A 24,993-nucleotide genomic window follows, 5' to 3' on the forward strand; every position below is an offset into this window, starting at 1 on the left:
TAAAAAGGTCAGTACATCTTGTATTTCAGTTATATTAAATACATAACATACTTCTTTCTGCTTTAATATAGTATAAAATATAAACATCACTTAAAAAAGATAACGCATCTATATTATACATTTATAAAGACTGCGTAGTTGTCGCATCTTTTGGTGTATTTTCAACTAATGTAGCTTCCACAGGAGGTGGCTCAGTAGGCACAAGGTCATGTTTCTCTTTCGGTAAAACATACGTGCCCTCCGATATATCCGTTGGAGTCATCCAAGATGGTATTATCTTGCCATGAATTCGCCAAATACCATATTCGTTAGACAAATGCTTTTCGAATACTATATATTCTAATACGTCTTTTTTCAGAATTTCACTTCCTTGCATTAAACGACCGAATCTATCGTAAATTGCTAAAATCTACATGAAAAAAAAAATAGAAAACTTTTATCTAGAAGTCACTCCTTCGATCGAGAAAAAATGTGATATCAGAGAATAAAATATCAAACCTGTTGCGTGTGAAAACGAACAGTAATTTGCGCAAAAATATTTTCTTTCGTTATTACATCTGTATTCCTTGCATGCACGACACGGGCAGGTTCCAATGATTCTAGAAATTTCCAATGTATAGTTTTGTCCATCATATTGTGTATCATTTTCTAAAAATATAAATATTATATAATAATATACATTATACATATAACAAATGCAATACAAATTTACACACTCACTCACTCACTCACTCACTCACTCACTCACCCCCCCCCCTCCTACCCTTCTCTCACTTTCTCTTTCTCTTCGAATTAAACAATTTATATTTGTAACTTACAGGATATGCAGTTTCAGTAACATATTGTAACAATTTTTCCTTATCCTTACTGAAATCAAACGAATTATTTCATTTAACAATATTACTTACACACATATCCACACATACGCGCGCGCGCATACAAACACAAACAAAGTAGATATAAAATATTGCCAATTGTTAAAATTTTGTTTAACTAATATTTTTGAATATATAATTTACGAAAAATATTTTACATTTCTTATTGTTTTACTTACGCAGCTAAAGCATTATGTGCATTTTTGTAAATATCAATTGCTTCTTCGACAAAATCAGATGTCTTAAATGCATCATCAAACGTTTTAATTTTTCTAATGGCCAATAAAGATTTGCTCTTCTTCTCCAAAAATGTAAACTTTTGTTTCGCTCCCTGTATATAAATTATAAGTAAATGAAAAATACATGTTCTTTGTTATATTATTATATTATGTAGGATATTATATAAAAATATTACTAAGCTGAACAAAAACAAATATACAGGATATTTAAGAAAGAAAAGTGAGCTAACTATATGCAATCGTATAAGATTAATGACAAAACTAGGGATGTTCGATCCTCATGATAAGAATCGATTTACTGCAAAAAAAAATCGGAATGAAAAGATCAACCTTGTGAAAATTGACTTAAAAAATCGCGCAATAAAAGATGCGTTCGAGGAGCGCAGTATTAGTGCTCAACAGCGTCATTCTATATCCTTTCTATTGTTTTACATCTAATGAGTGATAAAAATAGAATGGTTATTTTCCTTAGTAAACCAGTTAATCAGAAATCCCCATGTTTATCTTAAAAAATATATTTTTACTCTAAATTTTATATATTATTTGTTATAACAAGTTTCAAATAAAATTAAGAACAATAGAAAATACGTATTATTATTGCATTTATATGCAATATTTTTGTGAGAAATAATAACAAAAAATACATATTTTAATTAACAAGAACAAGTCTTGTTGCTATTTCTAAGATCTAATGATATTTCAAAACAAATTTAATATGTATGAGATGCCGGATTCATGTATTATCCTTCTTACATATGTAGCATGCTTTGTTTACTTTTATACCTTTTTTCTCTTTTAATATAGCGGAGTGTTAAAATCCATCTATAATGATGGTAACAGTTATATAGGCCCCACTTTCAGCTGAACCGGTTCAGGTACCAGTCGACTAATTGATTAACTCAACGAAATTGATCGTATCGGTCAGTTAATGAACCAAATTTACCATATGGGATTGGCCAATGGGATTCATAAATACCGACCTTAGACAATAAAACCGGCGGCACGGTCACAGGTATTCATAATCGGATCTTACATTTATTATCTTAAGTTCATCTTCAGATGTTTCGTAGCCAATGAAATAAGCCGTACAGCACTTGAAGATGTTAAATTTAAGACAGCTTAATACACATACAACACACGCACACAGGCAGACTTCTATATACTAACTAGATCGCTGACTCTTGGTGACCTGGGTGATGGTGGGGATAAATGGCGCCACCTTATCGAATGGACCTGTGAATGTATGGGTGCGTGTGTGTGTGTGTATTATCTATGCGTGCGCACCACATGATCAATTCGACTACTCTACTCAGGAAAAATGTGTGATTTACGTATGTATGTATACATGAGTAAGGTCTACTATATATATGGCGTCTTACACTCCCTCCGTTCTCTTTCTCGGAAAGTTTTTTCAGATAGTCAGCAGTCTACTCAATTTGATGTAGAATAGTTTGTGGTCTTAAATATAAAATCCGACTATATCGGTTATACGGTGTTTGTTTTCGCGTTAGATTATTTGAGTACTATTTTTAATCAAAATACACCAATCAGAACGCAGTATTTTTAGCGCGTAAGCAATGTAGCAACAAAAACAAGCATCGTGTGCCATCGGTTTTATTATTAAATATACTATTCCTTAAAAATCGGAAATCGATTTCCTAAAAACAATCGATTCACGACAAAATCGCAGAAAGAGGGATCGATTAAGTAAAATCGATTTTCTAGAAAATCAGAATTTAGAATCGAACATCCCTGATGTAAACAAAAAAAGGATTCTTATAAATATAACATCCAAAATTTTCAGTTGACGAGTTAGTAAGGTCATCAAGAAAGAAGAATTACAAGAAGAATGTTTACGTGTTCACATAATAGATGTTGATTTTTATGCTATCAGATAAAGCTATTCCACTCAATTTAAAAGTGGTCACATATGTGCATACGCATGATATATAATGCATTTAGTCTCCATATTAGCAATGGATTGTGGTGATCCTCGATTATACTGGAATCCTACGCTCTGTTCAAAAAAATATCTTGCATCTCAATTAAAATCTGGAGGAACATTATCTACATAAACCATACTCTTTAATATCAAGTTGAATATCATACAGTCATAAATCAGCACCTAATTTATGATAACATAAAAATTCTTCTTGTAACATCTTTATATACAGCTTTAACGCATTAAGGGGGTCATTCCGTGTGACGGCTTAAAAAAATCGATTTTTTTTTGCATAAATCTAATCTAGAGCATGCATAGAATATACTGGCAAAGTAATTTTGGCAAAGGATTTTTTTAACTGGTGCCCATGATTTTTCGAAAACGGTTCAATGAATTTAAAAAAATTTTAATAGAAGATTCAGCACATATGTGGCTATCGTGGGAAAACTAGAATTTTTAAAAAATATTGAACCGTTTTCTATCTGCATAAGAAAATAGTCGCAAAAAATCATGCTATTTTGAGTTATAATTTTTAAAAGCATGCGAAAAATTGAATTTTTAATATTTTCAAAAAATCCTAGTTCCCACGATAGCCACACATGTGCTGATTCTACCATTATAATTTTATTTAAATCCATTGAACCGTTTTCGAAAAATCATGGGCACCAGTTGCACCAGTTAAAAAATCCAGTTTTGAGAAAAAACGCGTTAGAAATAGCTCTAGATTAGATTTATGAAAAAAAAAATCGATTTTTTAAAGCCGTCACACGGGATGACCCCCTTAACAGATAAGAGAAAAATCCCCCAAGTCCTTCAGTCAAATCACCAATAATAATAATACCAAACCTATACTGATGTTCCTTGAGTAACTAAAAATAAAAAAATTCATCATTTATAAACCCAAACTTTTTGCGATATAAGCACAAACAAATATTAAATATACCCGAGTTTTTACTTTGATTGTTGGCTATGTATTACTCTTTCAGTCCGCTTTTTTGTTTTTTTATAAAATATAGTTTAGTTCCTCTGGTCGTATCAATATTTTAGATGATCTTTATAAATTTATAAATTTCACACAGATAAAAATAGTGGAACCAACAATATGACGGACATGAATTTAAAAGCTGAGTTTTAAGATGCATTGAAAATAAAAAGTGCAAAATATGTATGGTTCATGTTATTTATATTATAGATTTTCTGTACTGTTGGGACATAGAAGAAAAATGTCTGATAAAACATTTATAAATAACAAAAACAATAAATGTTTTTATGCATAAAATCGTATTTAATATATATCTAATCTGATATACGGAATTTTAAGAAAATTAAAACTCAAAAATTTAATTAAATCTAATCTAACGTAGCAAACGTCAGGAAAACATTAAAAAAACAGATGTACTTTTATCGTCCAAAGTTTTGTACACCTTCCGCGAACTTTTATACACCTACACCAATATCTTTATTATGGTGAATTTAACGTATATATTACTTATTTTAACATGGAAGAATTTGTTCCTGATATAGATACTTCCACTAAATATATGTATCTCCACACTATATATATATCATCACGCTAACGCAAGCTTTACGTATTCTTCCTTTAAGTCTTCTTTTGTCGTAAGTGGTTGAGATATGACTTTCTCTTTGATATATCCTCATAAAAAATAGCCCAAATGTGTTAGATCAAATGAACGTGACCTCAGAAATGTTATTTAGAGTTAGACCAAGTTTTGTAGAAAGAATAATAAGCATTTAAATATGAATAGTCAACAGTCCGAACATTTAATAAAATAAAAAACAGAAAAAACTATGAAGTTTTTAATTAATGGTTTTATCGTTAGTTGTAATGCACTTTACTTTAAAATTTTAATATTTATAACTTTTGATAGAAGTCTTTTTCAAAGAAATGTTCCAGATAAAGTTTATTTGCTTTATCCGTAGAATCCAAATATATAACATTCTACAGGAAATTTCATTTGAAATTACGAAGTTATCCCCCTTCCCCCTTAAGAGGGAGCAGAGGAAATGTTGGTTCACGTAGTTAGAAAGACTCCTCGAATATATGAAACTTTCTCATGAACAACTTTTTGACACGACAAATATTTTTAGAGTTTTCAGGTTTAACACTTTACATGGGCCATCCTGTACATAAAATGAAGAATTGAGAATGAATAAAGATGGCTATATAAATACATTTCTATCTTCCAATTCTGTTAAAAATTATATCTTATCAAAAGTTTTAGCTTTGCAAAACAAATCTTTTCTTCTATTGAGACGCCATTGAAACAATGATGAAATTGCAATTGAAAGTATGTCTATATTTATGTCTTATGACGTCGAACCAATCTAAATTTCGACATTAGGATTTTATTAACGTTGATTCGAATGAACTCGAATACGTTTCTGACTGGGGATAAGTTTGGTATTATTATTATTATATGATTTATATTTGAGTCTCTTTCCTTATGAGTGTTTCTTAGATACTATGTTTACACGAATTTTTATGTGTATATATAGATGTATTTTATATGACTATGTATAGCTAACTTATCTTTTCTGCAACAGCTTATATATAAATACCTCCTTAGTGATAGTGGAGTATTTCCCATCTCCTTCAGGTGCAATATAAGATTCAAAAATTAAAGGAGTACAACTCAAAAATGATAGTCTTTCCGACCAATGTTTCTGTGGAACAAATCCATATTCTTTCATATGTGATCGCATTTGTTCTTTGTCCAATTTAGTAGAATCCTCATCCTTATCCTCAAATGATGGAAGCTTCATCTTAATAACTTTTGCTCCCCTTTCTTTTTTAAATTTTGGGTTCCAATGCTTTTTGATACATCTGATTTGTGTAATATCATTGGTACAATTAATAAAAGTGAATAACGCTGGTGAATTATTCTGAAATAAATTTTTACCTTTTATATATTTTATATATTTTCTTTCTTTTATATATTTTATCATACGCAGCATTAAAATTATACATATATTAAATTACATAAATATATGCTTAATATCATTCAACAATTATTTTCAGTGTTATAGTTAATGTTCAAAGTTTAAAAATTGTAAGAAATCCTAGTAAATTTTTGCTTATATTTATCTGTGCATGAAGGTATTTGTCCCAAAATAGTGAATAAATATTATATTTTAATAATAATAAATAAATATTACACAGCAATGAATATTTAATTTAAAGGAATTATTATCTTTTTTGATAACAAGTTTTTATACAAACATATACAATATTGTTTACTTTTATATAAAAAAAAAAGGTTCTAAAAGCCAAAATCACCTCTAATAAATAAAATTGCGAAGCAGAGAGATAGTAGAACATCGTAAGCTAGGAAATTCTTAACATTAATGAAATATAAGGTAAAAAATATGCATCATGACACAATTACATCAGTAATACTTGCGTTCAGCAAGACTCAACAATTTTGCAACCGTTTTATGATTGCTGAACGATCCTAAACGCACTCATAACCTCAACATGATTTTACATTAGCCATTCAGCAGGACGTTTAGTTTGCAACTATTGGAAGTTTCTTATGCTGACACTGGATTATTTCTGTAGATCTGAAAGAATAATCCGATCTCAGCTCAGAAAACTTCCAACAGTTAAAAATTAAACGTTCTGCTGAATGTAGCCATTAGTAAAATTTATTAGTGTATTTCTTAATTTCCAATACATTATGTATACTTCTAACCCAAAAATTGTTTTTACTAAATAGCAATTTTAATTTACAAAGTTACTTCTATGCAAAAAATATAAATATTTTTTACAAAATCTGAGGTTAAAACTTTAAACTAAATATTTATTCACACATTGCGAATTTCTTCAATTAAAAAAAAGTAGTAAAAACTATACCTGTAAACAGTTCCTGTAGATACACTTCGGATTTATATATTTTAACAAAATTTCTGTAAACATTTTGTGCCTGTAGCTGTCAATAATATTAATAAACTGGATTCAGCAGAGAGAACAATTTATCAGTAGCAATTAACTCTATGTAACGTTCTCTGTAAACTCCGGAAGGTCAGGTTAGGGAGGTTCCGTTGCAAGCACACCATGCAACAGCGCACACACGCATTCGTGTACCGAAAAGTCTCTTTCCTACCTGGACCACCAATTAGAAAACTTTATATTAAATTAGCCAATCATCTATGCGAGCTATCGGCTTTTCCGTCCCCGTCTGCCGTCAACTGTTGGCTAGGGAATATGTCGTTGCGCAGGCAGAGGGGCTATTCCGTAAGGCCTGTTCTACAATACATCACCACAGTTAACTACAATACAGTTGCGACAGTACTAGGAAATTGAAGGTCGATTTTCTTCTGCGCATGTGTTGACTGTACAACTAAGAATATGACAGACTGTAACAGCGATACCGGCGAGTGAGACGGCACAGCTGAGCGTGTAACATATTTAAAAATATTTATGTTATAATCGTAATATAAAATGAATGCAAGAGGTAGTACGTTTGCTACATGCAAAAATATTTGTGAACGAGGAGAAAATTAAATAAGTTTCTTTCGATTTCGGAGAAATAATGAAGGGTAGTTACGTAAAAAGTTGTCACATGTACACAATGATACTAATATTTATAAATCTTAAGAGCTTTTATACAATTATATGTAGGATTTCTTTGAATTTTACAACTACTTTACGCGAAACAGTACGTCTCTTGATGTCGTTCAAATTTAGCGCCCGTACAACCTACACATGGCTGAGTGTCAGGTGATCGATGACCACTGGCATAAAAAAACCGACAGCTATTATCGCAACTGTATGTAGTTAAACTAGGTCTGTTCGTTTTCGCTGCACCGCAGAACTAGTGCAATAAGTTGAAGTGAGAAAACATATACTTGTCTCGCTTAAACTTATTGCACTAGTTCAGCGGTGCAGCGAAAATGAACAGACCTTATGTTGAAAAGTCGAAATGGTGATGATAGATGGTGATGGAGATGTGCCTTAAGTACATCCGCAGCCAAAAAAAAAAAGCAGACTTTAAAAAGCATCATCCAAAGGCAATTTAAAATCATATTATTATGTTCCCTTCAAAATTCTACAACTTTTTTTCCATATATATTTTTTTTAATTCTAATAATTTCCAGATACTTGATTGTCAAAAATAATATATACATGTATATAGCATCTCAACTATCATAAAATACTCTAATAGCGCGTATGAAATTATAACATTAATGTTACGTTATTAATAGTTGGTATTTACTGGTTAGTTAAAATTCTGTTCAAGTATAATCTATTTGAAATTAACTAAAAAATATAATTTTATATTTATTTGGTTTATTGAGGTTTTGTAATTTGCAAAATATCTTTATGGTCTATGTTCCAAAAAATATCGATGCTTCAACATTTTCGTACTAGGATTTTCGACTTTAATTAGTACTAAATAATATACTGTTACAGTAATTTTACATTTTATTCTCTGATAATTTTGTTTTATATTATGTAAAATATCTTTCAAAATATTTACTATTTATAATCTTTTCTTCGTTTTTTTTTTCAAAAAATAACGTGTGAGAACTAATTTATGTAAAAAAAATGTATTCTATTTAAAAAATTCGAAATCAAACTTAATGAACAGCGAGAAATGAACCATTGAATAAACTTCGAAATAATTGAAATTACATCGCATCGACGTCGATTCAATGTTCATTTTTCGCTGGATCAAATTAAAAAAAAAAATAACCTTACGCCACTCTTAGAATCGAATCAAACAATTTTTGTTTGAAATAAGTTTTTCTAATGCGGAAAGTACTAAATATATGGAATAATACATTCAAAATAGCCCATCCTGTATATATATGTATATATAATTTATTTAATATAGAGACTTGCTCAAGTACGTGGTATATATTTTTATACTATATTATTATTTTAAATATAATAAAACAATGTTATATTACTGTTTTTAAACATCCTTCACTATTGTTAACGCCCTTAATCTATTTAATTCAATTTTTACAGCTCGCTGATATTCCTCCTCAGGTACAGGTGTTACACTTGATGATGAGCTGAACTCAGAGTACTGTATAGGCATTAACTGTGTATATAGCTGTGTCACATAACCATAATAATTTAATTGTACCATAATCACAGCATGAATGCAAGGATTGATGTATTCAAGTCTTTTTTCGAGGAATACTGGTAAATCCATAAGTAATTGAGTGTGTATAATTTTCAAATCTTTAGCGGCCACTTCTTCCATTCTTCGTTCTCTTTCTAACTTTGCAATGTGACTGGCAGTTCTGTCTTTTTTCTCTTGCAATTTTTTCACACGATTGTACAAATATTTCCATGTAGTCACTAGATCCTCACGCTTTGTTATCGCTGCAGCAATAGTGACAAACTCATTCCTCAACTTCTTCAAAGGTTCTATAAATGTCTTATGACATAGATTAGTCGTTTCTTGAATGTTTTTCCCAACCTATATATATATATTTTGTTGTTTTTAGACACAGTATTAATGATTACGTTTTTTACACTGTAATACTGATCCGGTTTAGTAATAACAACAGCATTTATAACTCCTTTAGACTTGTATCTGTCTATATATGAAGTGGTTTTAACTAATCCTTACCACAGAATCTATTTCTATAAAATTTTCATATAACTGTAACACAAGCATACAAGATAAACAAAAACAAATAATATGGCTGTTAGAATATTTTTAAGATATTTGTCAACAGTCGAAGCAATTTTATCATTTACAAGACTCTTTAAAATCGGATTTATAAATCTTTTTAAAAACAGAGGTATATCAACAACAACCAATGGTATAACATGGATGTAGAATATCATTTACAAGATATTTTATGTTATAGGAGTTATAACTATAATTATTATTAAATTGGATTATCGTTGTCATGTAAATAATGTAGTTTGTGATATTTTTTGAAAGAAAAAGCAAATAACATACTTGAGTAGCGATGGAAAAATATTCTTCCACTATTCTTCTATATTCACCATTATTCTGTGCCAATCCACAACTAGTTAAATTCATACTTAATCTTTGATCTGCTTTATCCAAATTTATCAAAGCTGCTATATATTTCTTCATCTCCTTTGTTAATTTTCTTACTGCACTCTCAATACTTGAAAGAAACAAACAATATATATATATATATATATTTCAAGAATTAAAAGAAGACTTTAATTATTAGGAAAAATTATCAAGTATTTCAAAAGAAATTTCTATAAACAAAGATTTTATTTTTTTAAATTAATGATATATACATCTTAACACACATATAGCAATTAAGAAAATACTATCTACATACATTAAGAACACACAACTAAAATTGAGAAACTATATAGAATAAAAGTCAAATATTTGGCTTATGGTGTTTATATCTCTATTATTAAAAAAATATTCCACTATCGTTATACTCGAATATATCCCTTTGTAACAGGGAATATACAAATTTTAACTTTGTAATAACTAACATTTAATATTAAAAATACATACTAGATGAGTCTTTGCACAACAAGATCTAATTCTTTATCTTCTGCATGGGATAAAAGTGGTGATGCAGATGTTGGTCTCTGGGTTAAGTAATTTTTCTTTAAAGGATTCCTGCTTGTACAATATATTTATAAACGTTTATATAATTTAATATATATATATGCTTAAGAATGTTAAAGAAACATATGCCATTTTATTTACTTACCACGTCATAATCAGTATCAGTTAAGACTTTCAATAATTACAATTATGCCAATACGGATGTCTATTTAAAATTAGATATAAAAATTTTACAAAATTTTACAAAATACTAGAGTCATTTTATCTACAACTTTTAACTCATTTTGATATTTATTCATATATTTTCACGCATTATATTAATTAAAGAACATTTCCATGATAGAGAGAGCGATATATTAATGGATCTATATTCTCAACACACAGCTACACATTTTTTTCTTAAACCACCTTAAGGAGAATTCACAGCTTGACAGGAGGAAAACAGAAAAGCAGCAGAACGCATGCTGCTGGTAGTCGATAGTAGAGTTGCGTTCGGGAATCCACATTGTGTGCACACCACTAGACACCAACCAGCTGTTCTAAAACATCCACCAGGCTATATTCGGAAACATCACTCTTTGGTATACTTTTATAACTTCAGTGACTAATTAATGGTTCTGGTGATTGGCTGCTGCTGCTGCTTTTCTACTTTTCTACCGTCAAAATCTGTGAATTCTCCCTCCCTTATATCTACTGCAAGCAGAGTTTATAACTATAAGCCGATTTTCATTCAGTCGGATCTTATATTTACTGTACTCTTGAGTTTATCTTCAAATACTTCGTAGCCAATGAAATGAGCTGTATAGCATCTCATCACACACACTTTATAGCAAGGCGATTTTAATACTTATATTTATTTATCATTGAAATCGGCTGATGATTTTAATGATAAACGCATTATAAGTATGTTTCAAACTTGCGCACTTTTCGTATGTTCTACAGAGCATATACATACGGAGCATCCTCATGTCGCTACATTTCATCGGTATGACAGGTCCTATTTCCTCCTGTCAAGTCGTTAACTTTAACGATTGATATATCGTTCCGCGAGGCAGAGCGACGCTTTTTCGCTTCAGATTCTTTCGTTTCGTGCAAAGACACGTCGAATAAGCATAATTTTCATCGATATTTGTACTGATGTAGCTGTGCTAAACTAAATAATTACCACATAAATAATCATAATAAATTAGCATATCGGTTGGCATATTACGAACGTCACATTTTGCAGTTGTTCAGTTCTAAACTAAACATTGCGTCATGCGTGTAAAAGCATTCCAGACAACATAACGTCTAAAATAGAAACCGACTTACTTACAGACGTCTTTAGGACATCTGTCAGACGTCTTTAAGACATCTGTCAGACGTCTTACTTATAAACATTTTTAAGACGTCTTATGTCTCGACCGTTTTAGACGTTATATTTTTTTTGGATCCTTGTGGATTGGTTGCTCTAAAGTTGTGCATCTTGGTTAAGCATATATTCTGAAAGTAGTGACAGTGATTTTCATATTAGTGATACATTGATTTACAACGATAACGGTAAATGGTTGTTAATACAAACGCTTATTTATTATCTTGGCTTTGCCTTCTAATGGAACGATTTATACAGAGGGAAAACAAAGATCATATATGAAATTTGCCCATATATTACTATATATAATCATACATGTCCCCAACGAGAAAATACTGTTGTTTACAAATTATATGCAAATACGATCGAAATAAATGCTCCCGGCTACTTGTGCTTCTGATAAAACATGATATCGACATTTAATTAAATGACATAACTCCATTTTTTTCGTATAAACATATATGATCATATATGTAACCACGTATATGGGCAAAATTCGTATATGATTTTATATAATTATATAATTATTTTTTCCCAGAGAGTTATACCGACCAATGCTGCGAGGTGCAATGCCTGCCCCATAACTGTTGATAACCTCATCAATTTTAAATACTCCATCTAAAAGGCGTCTCACAACAATGTGATAATATTTGACAAACATGTTCAAGAGTTGTGTTAAAAGTCTGGCTGGTTGATAATAGTAAATCCCATCCATGCGAGATGCAAACCACCTTGTGTAATTTTTTGATTATCAGATATGATCAGCGATAGACATTACATCCAAGCATATATAGCGCAACACATAGTTTCACATATGTTCTGATAAAACCATACATAATATGTATGCAATCATGTATTATGATATACGATTTCATTTATTTTTACAGATATGGATTTTTTTCTTCCGAGTTTCCGTATGGCAATTATCATAAAAAAGTTATGTAATATTTTAATAACACACATTATATTTACATTGCATAACAGTGTAATTTGTGTGATGAGTGAAAATTATTATTCGTAACGTGTATATAATCTGACATACATGCATGTTATATTCCGTTTTTCACAGTATGAGAATATGTTTTATTATACTTTCTTTCTAAGTTATATACCTATGTGTTTTGTTGAAATGGAATAGTTCTAAGATGAATATTCCAAGACATTCTTAAGAATTTCAATCATGATATCATGTAACTTTCTGCAATAATTTTCACTATATTTTTTTTATGAATTTCTGAAAAAGAATTATATTTCAGCAACGGAGGAAATTCAGAAATGCTTTAAGAATTCATCTATCGTACTATCTTGGCGTTTGCTTATCAAACCAGAAAGATAGTCGACTAACGATAGATAGGAATCGGAAGCAAACATGATAATGATATTCCTGCGGTTTCTTATTTTTTCCGTTTTATTGAAGGTCGCATTAAATATAAAAAGGCGCACGTTGTTAAAAGACACAGTCTATTACGAGTTCTTACGGTGTTAAAAGAAGAACTTAAAAAACTCACTTTGATTCGCGTAGTTTTCGATTATTAAATTTATTTCAGTCTACGTCACTTTTTAAATTATTTACGTTCTATTTATCACGGTGATACATAACCTTTATATAAAATATATCACGTGAGTAATGGCAAATATTGCTGATTAGACTTCATTTGTTGTGCAAAAAAATATAATCGACAAACCACATAACGTGAATGCCTAAATAAAAGTGCTCCCAGTAAACAGTCTAACATTACAAGAATGTTATACGAGATTCTTACAACACAATATGTGTTACATAAAACACGTGTTATATTGCACTTACGTCGAGTGAGAAATTATAACATTAATGTACTTTTGTTACCGTTAGTATTTAATGGGCTGTTATTTTTTCTGACGTTATTAATCGATATGTATACACATCCACTACCATTTGAAAGCAAATAAAAGCAAATAAGCTTGGATAATGGGATAAAAGTGAATACCAAGGTAAGGTTTACTGATTGTAGCACGAGAGCAAGTGGATGCGAATCTCCTACATAGATGGCGGAGCAAACGGGAAAGATCAAGGTTTGTGTGATCGGCGGCGGGGCGGCTGGCTTGTGTGCAATCAGACATTTGGTGGGAAATTCGAAATTCGAAACGACGGCCTATGAGCAAATGAGCAAGATAGGAGGTACATGGGTTTACACGGAGCAAGTTGGGTTAGATGAGAATGGTTTACCGATTCACTCCAGCATGTATCAGAATCTAAGGTTTGTCTAAGACTGCTTCCAATTTCTTTTTCCTCATCGTTTCTATCTCCTCACTGCAGTTATTTTGATTAATGACGAATAATAGATTGAAAAAATATGTGTTGAAAATTCGCAAAAAGTAAAAGAGGTAATAAAGGGACGAAATGAATAAGATGATTTGCTAATTTTATTTTAAGGATATGTTACATATCGAGATAAAATGAAAGAAACATTATGAAAAAATTATAAATCGATCTACATTATATTTAAAAATGTGGCCACCAAAAGTTTGACAGAGTCTGGATTAAAGTAATCACATTTTATAATTGTTATATTAAAATTACAAAACCAGACGTAACAAGTAATATTACTGAAATGTTATATGTATATGGTAGTTGCCATTTTTTCACTCGCTAAGAGTTTTCTTTTGTTTCTGTTTCTAGAACAAATTTACCCGCAAAAATTATGAATTTTCCGGATTATATGACAATGGATGCGCAAGAACCCAGTTGCGTGAGCCATCAGGAAGTTTTGAATTATCTGAAAAATTACACCCAGCAATTTGATATACGTCGACATATCCATGTAACCATGTTTTAACATGTATAGAATATATAGAAAAATATTACGCGCAGCTCATTCAACATGATCCCTGTGTGTTTTCAGTTTAATACAAGAGTGGAACACGTTCGATTTGAACCATCTGAAAACTCGCGTAATCGCGATAGATGGCTTGTGCAAGTAAAAAATGTAAAAACAAACGAAACGGAAAACCGATACTTTGACGCGATTATGGTTTGCAATGGGTGAGAAGTTGTATGTTACCGAACTAAATGCTCAGTAGAGCATATTTATGATCCCTATTGGACGAACATTTTTTCATTAATCTTTTCCAGACATTATTTCGATCCGTACATACCAAATATACCCGGCATCGAGAGTTTCCCAGGTTTAATATTACACAGTCACGCGTACAGGAAACCAGAAGAGTTCTCCGGAAAAACTGTGTTAGTGTTGGGCGCAGCTTCGTCTGGTATCGACATAGGGATCGACTTGTCGAATTACACGACCCGCGTGTATTTAAGTCACAATCACGATCGGTAAGTGTTTAATCCAATTTTATACCAAGAATACTCTCAAATATATTCACAAGATATTCTAAAATCATGTAGAATGTTTGAGATCAGTTCGAACATTTACATTTAGGACGATTTTCGGATGTTTTCAGGGATGATTAATTTCAGCCGGAATTTAATTGATTCTGTAGAAAAATAGAACAGAGAGAGAGAGAGAGAGAGAGTGAAATTAATTTCTTCACTTTAGTTATATTCTGTTTCAAGATTAACAAGTCCTCTACCGTCGAACATGACACAAGTCGCAGGCGTCGAGAGTATATATGAAAATACGTTTCACCTTAAAGACAAATCCACCGTTGACGCCGACGTTTTTATTTTCTGCACCGGATACAAATACAGTTTTCCCTTCTTGGATGAGAATTGTGGCATACGAGTGGATGATAATTATGTAATTCCGCTTTACAAACATCTCGTCAATATCGAGCATCCTACGATGTGCATCGTCGGAATACCCACGTTAGTCGTACCGTTCCCAATGTTCCACATGCAGGTAATAATTCATGCTATTGATCGATGTGATAACTAACTTTACGTAATAATAATAACTCATTACAATTACCGTTACACCGTGATAAGTTTTTTTTTTTAATTTTTTACGTTACTTTCGGAAGTAATTTAATTATAACATTGGACAACCATTAGGAACATTTGGGAAACTTAAAGATCCCTAGCCATTATTTCGAAAACGGTAAGATATAAATTTTTCATGTTAGTAGCAGTGTTCATTCTTAACTGTAGGAAACATTAAATGTCATTTTGACAATTTTGAACGTCGATAACGACAGAATAAGAATGTGTTTTATTTTTTAGGTGCCCTAATGTGCAATATAGATCAATTTATAATTTTTTCCGTTTCGTTTGTTTTTACATTTTTTTACTTTTTTCGTAAATACTCAATTTAAGTTCTTTAAGTTATTAGGTTTTGTAATTAGGTTAAAATTCTACAATGAAATGAAAAATTGACCGGTTTTTAAGATGGTAATTGTAAGGTTAACCAACAAAAACCTAAATATTTGCAAAAGATGAAATAAAAATTATATAATATAAAAATTAAAAAATTGTACCACTTGGGGAAAGACATGATTCACGCCAGATTGGGGACATTTGACGCACCAATCAAGTTACTTCTATATTTTAGCAGCGCAATTGGCGATAAACTGGTCCAATATCGGTTATATTGACATATATTAGGCAAATGTTAATATACTCAATATAAAGTTAGTTAGACAACAAAAAGCTAAGTTAGCCAAATATAGCATCGAGTCCGATATAAAGTCTATTAAGTGACAAAACAGTTATAAAGGTCATTCCGAGCTAGGAATATTTCAGAGATTTTTAAAGATTATAGAACGCTACCAAATGTGAGTATAAAAGGAGAAGGAGTGTATGTCGAAAATTAAAAAAATAAAATCTTATTCATCTACAAAATTCAATTTTCCATAGCGTCAGTCCCGGAACTTTTTTAATACATTGTGCATACTTTATTTAATAATATTATAACAAAATACTTATTCTAACACACTTTATTAACGTTACATTGGCCAATGTTGAGCCAATAAAATGCGCTATTAGGATAGTTTTATATTATAAACGTGATAAATTATCTTCTGAATGTTTATTTTTCAGGTGCAATATTTTCTAGCTTTACTAGACGGCCAAATAACTTTACCTGCAGAAAATGTAATGCTGGAAGATTCAGCTTTAAAAACTTTGAAAAAGAGACACGCGCATAAATTAATGGATCAACAGTGGGATTACAACGATTCATTGGCGATCACTGGTGGATTCGAACGATTACCGCTGTTTTACAAACTTGGGTACACAGCGTTGTCGGTCCAGAGACGTACAAATCTTTTGCGTTATAAAGATTCCAAATTTATTGTCTCTAAAGACGGAAAAAGTGTTGAGTTAACAATACAAGATTAACTAAATTTCATGTAAATTTTATGATATTGACTTTTTTTATTATTCTGTCGAAATTATGTAGTAATGAGCTTTGATTTGCAAATAAAGAATATATTTAACACAGCAATAAATAGAAGTTTATAGAGGATTCATTTTATATTGAATATTCCTATAGAATTAAAAAGATATTGATATCGAGAAAATTTTTGAACAATTAACTACAATCATATTCGTCTTGAAATATTCTCCAGAAGTTCGTTATAACGAATACTTCGCAATTTAGTACTTTGAATTCTTTTAAGAATTCGTGAAGAATTACGAGTGTCTTGTTTCTTACAATTACTTCCTGCAGCTGCTGCTTCTGCAGATGCCTTTACAGAGAAGTATTGCTGCCTGCTAATAAATTGGCCAGTAATAAGTTACTGTTGCTCAGTCATTTTATTATTTGTATTTTAGAATTCAAGTAACAAAATTACTGGCCAATTTATCATAGGCAGTAATATTTTTCTGATTTTCTCTGTTTTATGTGTACAATAGCATAATTAGAACTTTCTTTACAAATGAATGAATATCTCGATATAATAAAAGGAAAAGCGAAACCATTGAAACTTCAAAGAATTCTGAGAATGATGAATCTATGATTGAACTGAGTTCATATATTTTCACAAAATTGCTATCTTAATCTCAAAATAACTACGTATAATATAATTTTCTTTTAATTCTGTACCATTTTTATATAATTTTGGATTTCCCTTCTTCTCTTATGTTGTCAAGAGTTCAATATATTTTAATTATTTCATCTGGAGGAAGACCGTTGACAATATCATTAGCCTAGAGTGTCGTTGCATAGCTTTTCTGCCATATGTTGAATGTAGTCTACAATGGACAGTAGAGTATATTCGTAAGAAGCAAGAATAAGAAATTGACCAATCATATTCAAATGTAAGGAGAATAGTCGGCTATGATTGGTTAATTTCTTATTCTTATTTCTTATAAATATACTCTTACTGCCCATTGTAGACAACGTTTTATACCTACATAATAACGACATTATGATAACGAAACTATCGTTAAAAGTCCTTGCCAGGCAACAGGAACAGAGAATAACACAGGCAATATATTTCCGATAGGTTGGAATCTATTCTTTGTTCCCGTTAGCATTATGCAAGGACCTTAAAGCTTGGTCTACAATGTGCTCTTTGCGTCTTGTTCTCTTTTCTATAAGTAAATAGAAGTTCTTACAGAAGAAAGATAGAGAGCAAGAAACAAGACGTAAATATTGTGAATCAAGCTTAAGAGTTATATAATAGGAGTGCTGGTAAAGATGGGCAAAATTATTGATCTTTGAAAAACATCGCTCATTGAAGATGATATAACATTTAGGGTGCGTTCGGGGAGACGCTTTTGGCACTATTTAGTGCCAAATGCTTCGCGGGGTTAGAGGACAGTACCAACAAACGCGATCATGACGTCACTAGTGGTAGTTTTACGTCATAACTTCGCACAAACGTTATTTCTTCCGAGGTAGTGTTAATGGTGGCGTTAGAGTTTGCAAAAACTGCTCACTTTGTGAACATCCAAAACTGCACAATATTGTACGTCATAGTTCCTGTACATGAATATCGTATGAATATATCGTATTCATTGTTTTACTATTATTCCTGTACATAACCGACAGTTACGTGGAAATAAAGTGTCAGTATATTGAAACTGAAGACGGGTTTAAACTGCGATATTTGACCTAATTTAAAAACAGTTTAACTCGAAGAAGAATAGAAGAAGATACAAAATGACGATACAACGCAGTAATTAGTAGGTTCTATTTAGCTGCTGGACTGTTAGACAAAATATATTTGCCTCATTCTAACTTAATGCAGCAATGCAGCTAAAAAGAACAGACCGAACGATACGCTAATGCCGTTCGTAGAGTTTGCTATTGCTTTCGTGCTATTGGCCCCACGAACAGCATCAGTAATGTGTGCGTTTATAGTGCTAATAATGTCGAACGAACGCAAAGAAGACCCTTAGAGAAAATGTTAGGGACTGTAGAAATTCTCTAACCGATAGCCAATCGGCATATCCGACAAACTCGTGCATCCTTAATGAGCGAACATCGATGTTTTTCAAACATCGATAATTTTGCCCATGCTTAGATGCTGGCAACATTGTTTCGTATACGAAACTAATCGCACGAATTCAAGAATCGGACGGCAGCAGCTCGAACGGGTGAAAAAAAGTTGACAGGACGAGAAAGGGGGAGAAGAGTGCGTGGTGGAGAAAGAGAGAGAGAGCGCATTATTACGTCAGGTCAGGGAAAGAGGAGGTGTCTCTTCGACATCTGCGCATTTCTTGCGCTCGTTCAGGGGAAAACTCCAAAACAAGCAACATGGCGGATCCGAGTAACGAGCCTGCCTCGTCGAGCGGCGTCTCGGAACAGGCGAGCACGCCGGCGGCGGTCGCGGCCGCCGCGACACCGATGCGCGAAGACGTAGAGAAGGCCGAGGACTTCCTCGAGCCCGACAAGAAGCGTCGCAAAGTGGTGCGTGCCGACGGTAACAAGACCGAACAGAAGCTGGAACACCGCTTGGGCGGTATCCTCTGTTGCGCAGTTTGTCTCGATCTGCCTCGGTCGGCTGTTTATCAGGTAAGTCTGCTAGCATCTCTGCTCGGCTAATCGCGCCGTCCTCATCGTCGTTGTCGTCGGAAATTCCCTTTGTTGCTCCGAGACCCAACGTGGCCCTCTTTTGCCGCATTCTGCGACATTCTTTCGGGGATAATTGTCACGTCGCCCTCCTTGCCCCCTCGTTATCCCCCTCCGACGACCTCGTCGATCGACCCGTTTACCAAGCTGTGTAAGTTCTTTTTTTTTTATACACCGTGTGAATACACGGGCTTTACTCTTTAATCCGGGAGATATATATATATATATGTATGAATTTATACTATATATATATATATATATATAGTATAAATTTATATGCATATATGCACATATGTACATATATGTGTATATATGTAAAGAGTATCTATAAGAAAATTTGGATACCATTGAAAAGCTCTGTTAGTGGGTCCTGTATGTAATATATAATTTTTATTAAAAAAAGATGGTTATTTTAAACAAATATTTTGGAGGAAGAGTGGTATATTTTGTAGCAAACAGAATTTGATCATGTCACTGTTATTTTATTATTTTTAGAAGACTATACTTTTCCCTTGTTTCATCTCAACTACAAAATTCTCTCTCTCTCTCTCTCTCTCTCTCTCTCTCTCTCTCTCTCTTTCTCTCTCTTCGTTTTCATATTTTATTTTACTTTTTTTCTTTGCAACCAAAAACTATATATGTAATCTAGATACACAGAATTACATCTTTACTGAATTTTAGCCATTTTCTCTATTTTTGTCACAACAACCTAAATATGATTTTTAATACAAACAGATTTTGGTATTAAATTCTTTAGGTCTCATCTATTGACATCTATCATCTATTTGACTCATTAATAGTTATAATATTAAAATATATACCACGATCCTTATAATTGTAATTATAGTTTCCTCTTGTTCCACAAACTGGGCTTTATATATAGGTCGTATAATGAGGTTGTCTGTTAAGACGTGTTATGTCTTGCAGGTAGGTAACTTGATATACTTTCTTTATAGGAAAAAGCGTGCAAAAATGTTTCTAATACATTGATAAAAATTTCTTTGCAAATTTGTACACACGATGAAATTTCTTTTTACGATATTTAAATAAATTGATTTGACATAAGATATATATATATGTGTACATACATATGTATATATGTGTGTGTGTGTGTGTGTATATCATTACTTTATGATTTTATTAAATATCTAAAGGATCATTCAAAATTTTCTATCATCACACAAAAATTTATATATATCAAATTTTTTACATGTATATTGTTACTTTAATATAGTTATTTATATTGGCATCTCTCTCATTATAGTTATGTTTATGTATAAAACAGTTTGTATAATTTGAACTTTACTGGAAATAGATATTACGTATATAGAATATATCGAGTAACATTTTCGATTTATCATGTGTGTATGCATGCAGTTATTCATGTTTGTTTAGAACATTAATTACAAGAAAAATATTCGTTCGTAGGATTCCTAAATCCATTGGTGCTGTTAATTTCATACTTCTTCAATACTTTTCCTTAGAAAGTTATAATGATGTGAAAAGATTTATATAAAATTGGTACAACTATTGTAACATAATAGGAGGGATGTAGCACACTTATCCTGATATTCGTAATGTTAAATAGATATATATATGTAAACTCACAGGCCTTTTATGCAAATATACAAATAGTGCATAAATATTTTCATTTACGATACGAGAACTTATCCATGTATTTTTTTAGTTGTAAACTTTTATAAATACTTTGCACTGTCCTTTTTTTTACACATAGGGTCTACCATATTTATAAAGAATAACATTTCTTTCTATGATCTCCAAAATAGCGGAATTTGGAACTTCACATTTATTAATACCTCTCTATTGAATCAATTAGATAAATAGTAAATTAATTAAGATCCTAGATCTCTGTATAGTTGTTTAGTGTATAATATAATGACATATTTGAATTTTATGAAATACAACTACTAATATTATTATTACTATTATTATTATTATTATGATTATTATTATTATTATGATTATTATTATTATTATTATTATTATAAGAGACTATTAAGAGGGAGGAATATCTTCAGAGTACACACAATGACTATAAAGATCTATCGTAGATTAGTGCGAAACTGATGCTCATAGTTAACAGTGAGAGAGTGAGAGTGAGGGAGAGAAAGCGAATACAAAAAGAGAAAGATTTGTATAAACTGTATAGTGCAGAACAAAATAAATATTCTTAAAGGTTATTAGTTAGTTATTTCGCATAAAATACCCTTTTTCACTTATCCTACGTGTCATTATCCTCGTCTCTTCCTTTCCGTCATCAATATACTGGCACCATTTATGATAATTCTTTAGAGAGTATTCATGATGATTTAAACAGACGGTGTCGAGACAAGTGCATCTGTAATTAATAAGTACCCGTACGATTTTGTGTTTCAGGTTTAAACATCAAAATGATGGTAATATACATGGCACTAACTTTTTTGTTCTATTTGTGTTGATTTTGTTCCGGGATTTCTGTAGCGTATATAAGTAAGAATGTAAGAAAAAAAAAGACTAATACTATGCATAAAATAGAAAAATTGTTGCGTTCACGTCCGAGTATTGTGTCGCCTGTGTCACCTGTTTCATGAGAAATCGTTAGAATCTACAAGAAAGAAATTACACATAAATCACGGATAATACTTAATTCACTTGAAAGAGATATGTATAAAGAGCTAGGCTTAGTCTTTTTTTTTATATACAAAATTGTAACACAAGGACGTTAATAATACATACCGCAATGATGTTCACAGTGTACTAACGGACACTTGATGTGTGCTGGTTGCTTCACACATGTCCTCGCAGATGCCAGGCTGCGGGACGAATTGGCAACATGCCCCAACTGTAGAATCGAGATCAGCAAAACTTCGGCATCTCGAAATCTGGCAGTTGAAAAAGCTGTGTCTGAATTACCTGCCGAGTGTCAATATTGCGCGAAGGAGTTTCCGCGTAACTACGTAGAACATCATGAGGAGGCTATGTGCGAGGAAAGGTAAATTCGTACAACTTGCTAACAACGAGACTCTCAGTTGATACGCCATCAACTAATATAACTGATATTTCACGATATAGTTACAGGTGGTCCACAAATACATAATAGTAGAAGGCAATTATTTATACATACACAAAGTTGTTATTTCTCATTTTAATATGTACCACAGATTAGAAGTAACTACTGAAAGCTTCTAAAATCACCCCCCCCCCTCCACCCCACCCCATTTGCTTTCTCGTATCCCAATGTTCTTTCTTTCTCTGTGCATACATGTTGCATGCAGATGTGTTAATATTGACTTGCTTGTACAGGATATCTAGTTGCAAATTCAGCAGGATCGGTTGTCCATGGCGCGGGCCGAATCACGAACGTCTCGAACACGAAGCTCATTGCGTTCATCCACATCGTACGGGTGCGGATGTGATGGAAGCTCTGCTTGATATCGATGCCCGTACCTTGGAGGAACGTAGACTCTATGACAATGTCTTTGATCTTTTGTCCTACGAGAAAATCACATTCAACGGTCTGTATAAATTGTCAGACACCATTATGAACAAACTTTCGTTTATACGGTGAACCTCTGTAGAGATTTCCGTAAATATATCATCGATTTTTCTTTCTTTCTTTTTGACAGTAACGAAGAATTACTTGCCTCTAACGATCGATCTCTATAACTAACTTCGTTGCGTCAACGATGTTAATTTTACGTGTGCCTCATCTTCTTATACAACTTTAGTCGAAGGACCTCGATTACCTGTGAGATTTTGTTATTTATAGATTTACAAATGAAGCCGTATCGTACTGACGAATTTGTTCACAAACTTTTTTACGAAACCTCACGGTTTTCGGCTTTTAATAACCAATGGGTAGTGAAGGCAAGAATCAATAGTAGTCAACGCGATCCTACACAAAGTTCAGAGCGAGACATGACTTATCAAGTATGAAAAACCGTATACCTTTATCATTTTTAGATGAAACATTAAGGCACCCGTGTCCTCACTTTGCTTGTCCTTGTTTGATGATGTCAGAAGCGAGAAATCGTACGGTGAAATATATTACGGTATACATGCAAAAAAAATAAAACTCGTGATAGATTTAACGTACTTGTAACGGACGCTTTCCTTTAACCTGAACAATCAATAAGTAGCCGAAAATTCGTGCAACATGCATTACGTTTCTTTAACCTGCCTTATGATTTCTATTACGTTAATTTCATAACTATTTATTAATTGTTCAGGTTAAGGGACATTTTTACAAGTGCTATTTTATGCATATATTCTTTTATCTCCATGTATACCGTAATATATTTTGCATGCGATTTCTCGTTTCTGACGTCATTAAACAAGCCATAGAATGAGGACACGGAGGCCTTAAACTCTTCGTTGCATTTTAAGCGAACGAGTCGCAGCGATATTTGTAATCCGTCTACACAATTTATTTTGTAGCTGATTCTAAAGTCAAAGACCACTTATCCTCTACCACTCCATTATCTCATCTTGAAAGGTCCATTTGGCGACATGAAAGTGCAGCCGAGAATTCATAGATTCGAATTCACCGAACAGGACAATGAGAGTCCATATCTACCGTTACCATTACCGGATACGGCCGAGTGTAATAGACTTCTCGCTGCTAAGGCTATCAATTTTAGGTAAAGGAACTATTGCTCCTAAAATAATATAGCTGTTGCTTTATTACACACACACATAATTGGTTATATTAATACGATACGACGGTTATATAATGCAACGCGTGTGGGCGTATATAAAATATAATTTTTCTTTTGCAGATTAATAATGTTCCTGGCATCTAAGTAGCTTACAACGATGATACCTGTTGTCAATGTTTTGTCGCAAATCGAACCGGTGGACGAGAGATCTTCTAAACGTAATGATAAGAACATAGAATACTGAGATTTATAATCGTTTATAGTAGTGATATCATAATAATAACATGAACAGAATTATGAACAGAAGAACTCGTAGATGCTAATACCATTATAATGTATAAAAGTATATATGTTGACAAGAATATAAATTATTTATATATATGTATATGCATATATATATATATATATATATATATA

The 24,993-nt window shown here is 32.0% G+C and overlaps 4 protein-coding genes across 11 annotated transcripts; 2 read left to right on the forward strand and 2 right to left on the reverse strand.

Moving 5' to 3' along the window:
* LOC106740842 (probable 39S ribosomal protein L45, mitochondrial) lies at positions 1 to 7,148 on the reverse strand. Its single transcript, XM_014612286.1, has 6 exons — positions 6,931 to 7,148; positions 5,637 to 5,960; positions 1,055 to 1,206; positions 819 to 867; positions 499 to 648; positions 1 to 409 (listed from the first exon to the last, which is right to left on the reverse strand). The coding sequence occupies exons 1-6, from the start codon at positions 6,991 to 6,993 to the stop codon at positions 122 to 124; spliced, it is 1,026 nt and encodes a 341-aa protein (XP_014467772.1). The 5' UTR covers positions 6,994 to 7,148; the 3' UTR covers positions 1 to 121.
* Positions 7,149 to 8,895: 1,747 nt separating this feature from the next.
* On the reverse strand, positions 8,896 to 11,648 carry LOC106740758. Of its 3 annotated transcripts, none has more exons than XM_014612127.1 (5): positions 11,565 to 11,648; positions 10,755 to 10,814; positions 10,553 to 10,660; positions 10,004 to 10,178; positions 8,896 to 9,511 (listed from the first exon to the last, which is right to left on the reverse strand). In XM_014612127.1, exons 2-5 carry the CDS (start codon positions 10,760 to 10,762, stop codon positions 8,996 to 8,998), a joined length of 807 nt encoding a protein of 268 aa, XP_014467613.1. In that variant the 5' UTR covers positions 10,763 to 10,814; positions 11,565 to 11,648; the 3' UTR covers positions 8,896 to 8,995. The 3 variants fall into 3 exon arrangements, with proteins under 3 accessions (XP_014467613.1, XP_014467603.1, XP_014467594.1); XM_014612117.1 differs by having other exon boundaries at positions 10,553 to 10,663; XM_014612108.1 differs by lacking the exon at positions 11,565 to 11,648 and having other exon boundaries at positions 10,553 to 10,663; positions 10,755 to 11,479.
* Positions 11,649 to 11,877: 229 nt separating this feature from the next.
* On the forward strand, positions 11,878 to 17,342 carry LOC106740733 (flavin-containing monooxygenase FMO GS-OX-like 4). 5 transcript variants are annotated; one of them, XM_014612065.1, is made up of 9 exons: positions 11,878 to 12,148; positions 12,499 to 12,696; positions 12,848 to 12,896; positions 13,952 to 14,197; positions 14,620 to 14,761; positions 14,843 to 14,982; positions 15,073 to 15,276; positions 15,517 to 15,802; positions 16,939 to 17,342. In XM_014612065.1, exons 4-9 carry the CDS (start codon positions 13,986 to 13,988, stop codon positions 17,236 to 17,238), a joined length of 1,284 nt encoding a protein of 427 aa, XP_014467551.1. In that variant the 5' UTR covers positions 11,878 to 12,148; positions 12,499 to 12,696; positions 12,848 to 12,896; positions 13,952 to 13,985; the 3' UTR covers positions 17,239 to 17,342. The 5 variants fall into 5 exon arrangements, with proteins under 5 accessions (XP_014467551.1, XP_014467560.1, XP_014467564.1 ...); XM_014612074.1 differs by lacking the exon at positions 12,848 to 12,896; XM_014612078.1 differs by lacking the exons at positions 12,499 to 12,696; positions 12,848 to 12,896.
* A 2,013-nt stretch (positions 17,343 to 19,355) lies between these two features.
* LOC106740769 (cysteine and histidine-rich protein 1 homolog) lies at positions 19,356 to 24,962 on the forward strand. Of its 2 annotated transcripts, XM_014612141.1 has the most exons (6): positions 19,360 to 19,861; positions 22,672 to 22,910; positions 23,222 to 23,433; positions 23,688 to 23,848; positions 24,356 to 24,558; positions 24,697 to 24,962. In XM_014612141.1, the coding sequence occupies exons 1-6, from the start codon at positions 19,604 to 19,606 to the stop codon at positions 24,722 to 24,724; spliced, it is 1,101 nt and encodes a 366-aa protein (XP_014467627.1). In that variant the 5' UTR covers positions 19,360 to 19,603; the 3' UTR covers positions 24,725 to 24,962. The 2 variants fall into 2 exon arrangements, with proteins under 2 accessions (XP_014467636.1, XP_014467627.1); XM_014612150.1 differs by lacking the exon at positions 24,697 to 24,962 and having other exon boundaries at positions 19,356 to 19,861; positions 24,414 to 24,532.
* Positions 24,963 to 24,993: the final 31 nt, after the last annotated feature.

This window comes from Dinoponera quadriceps, unplaced genomic scaffold (genome assembly GCF_001313825.1).
Source record: "Dinoponera quadriceps isolate SergipeBrazil2010 unplaced genomic scaffold, ASM131382v1 scaffold96, whole genome shotgun sequence".
Classification (NCBI taxonomy): domain Eukaryota; kingdom Metazoa; phylum Arthropoda; class Insecta; order Hymenoptera; family Formicidae; genus Dinoponera; species Dinoponera quadriceps.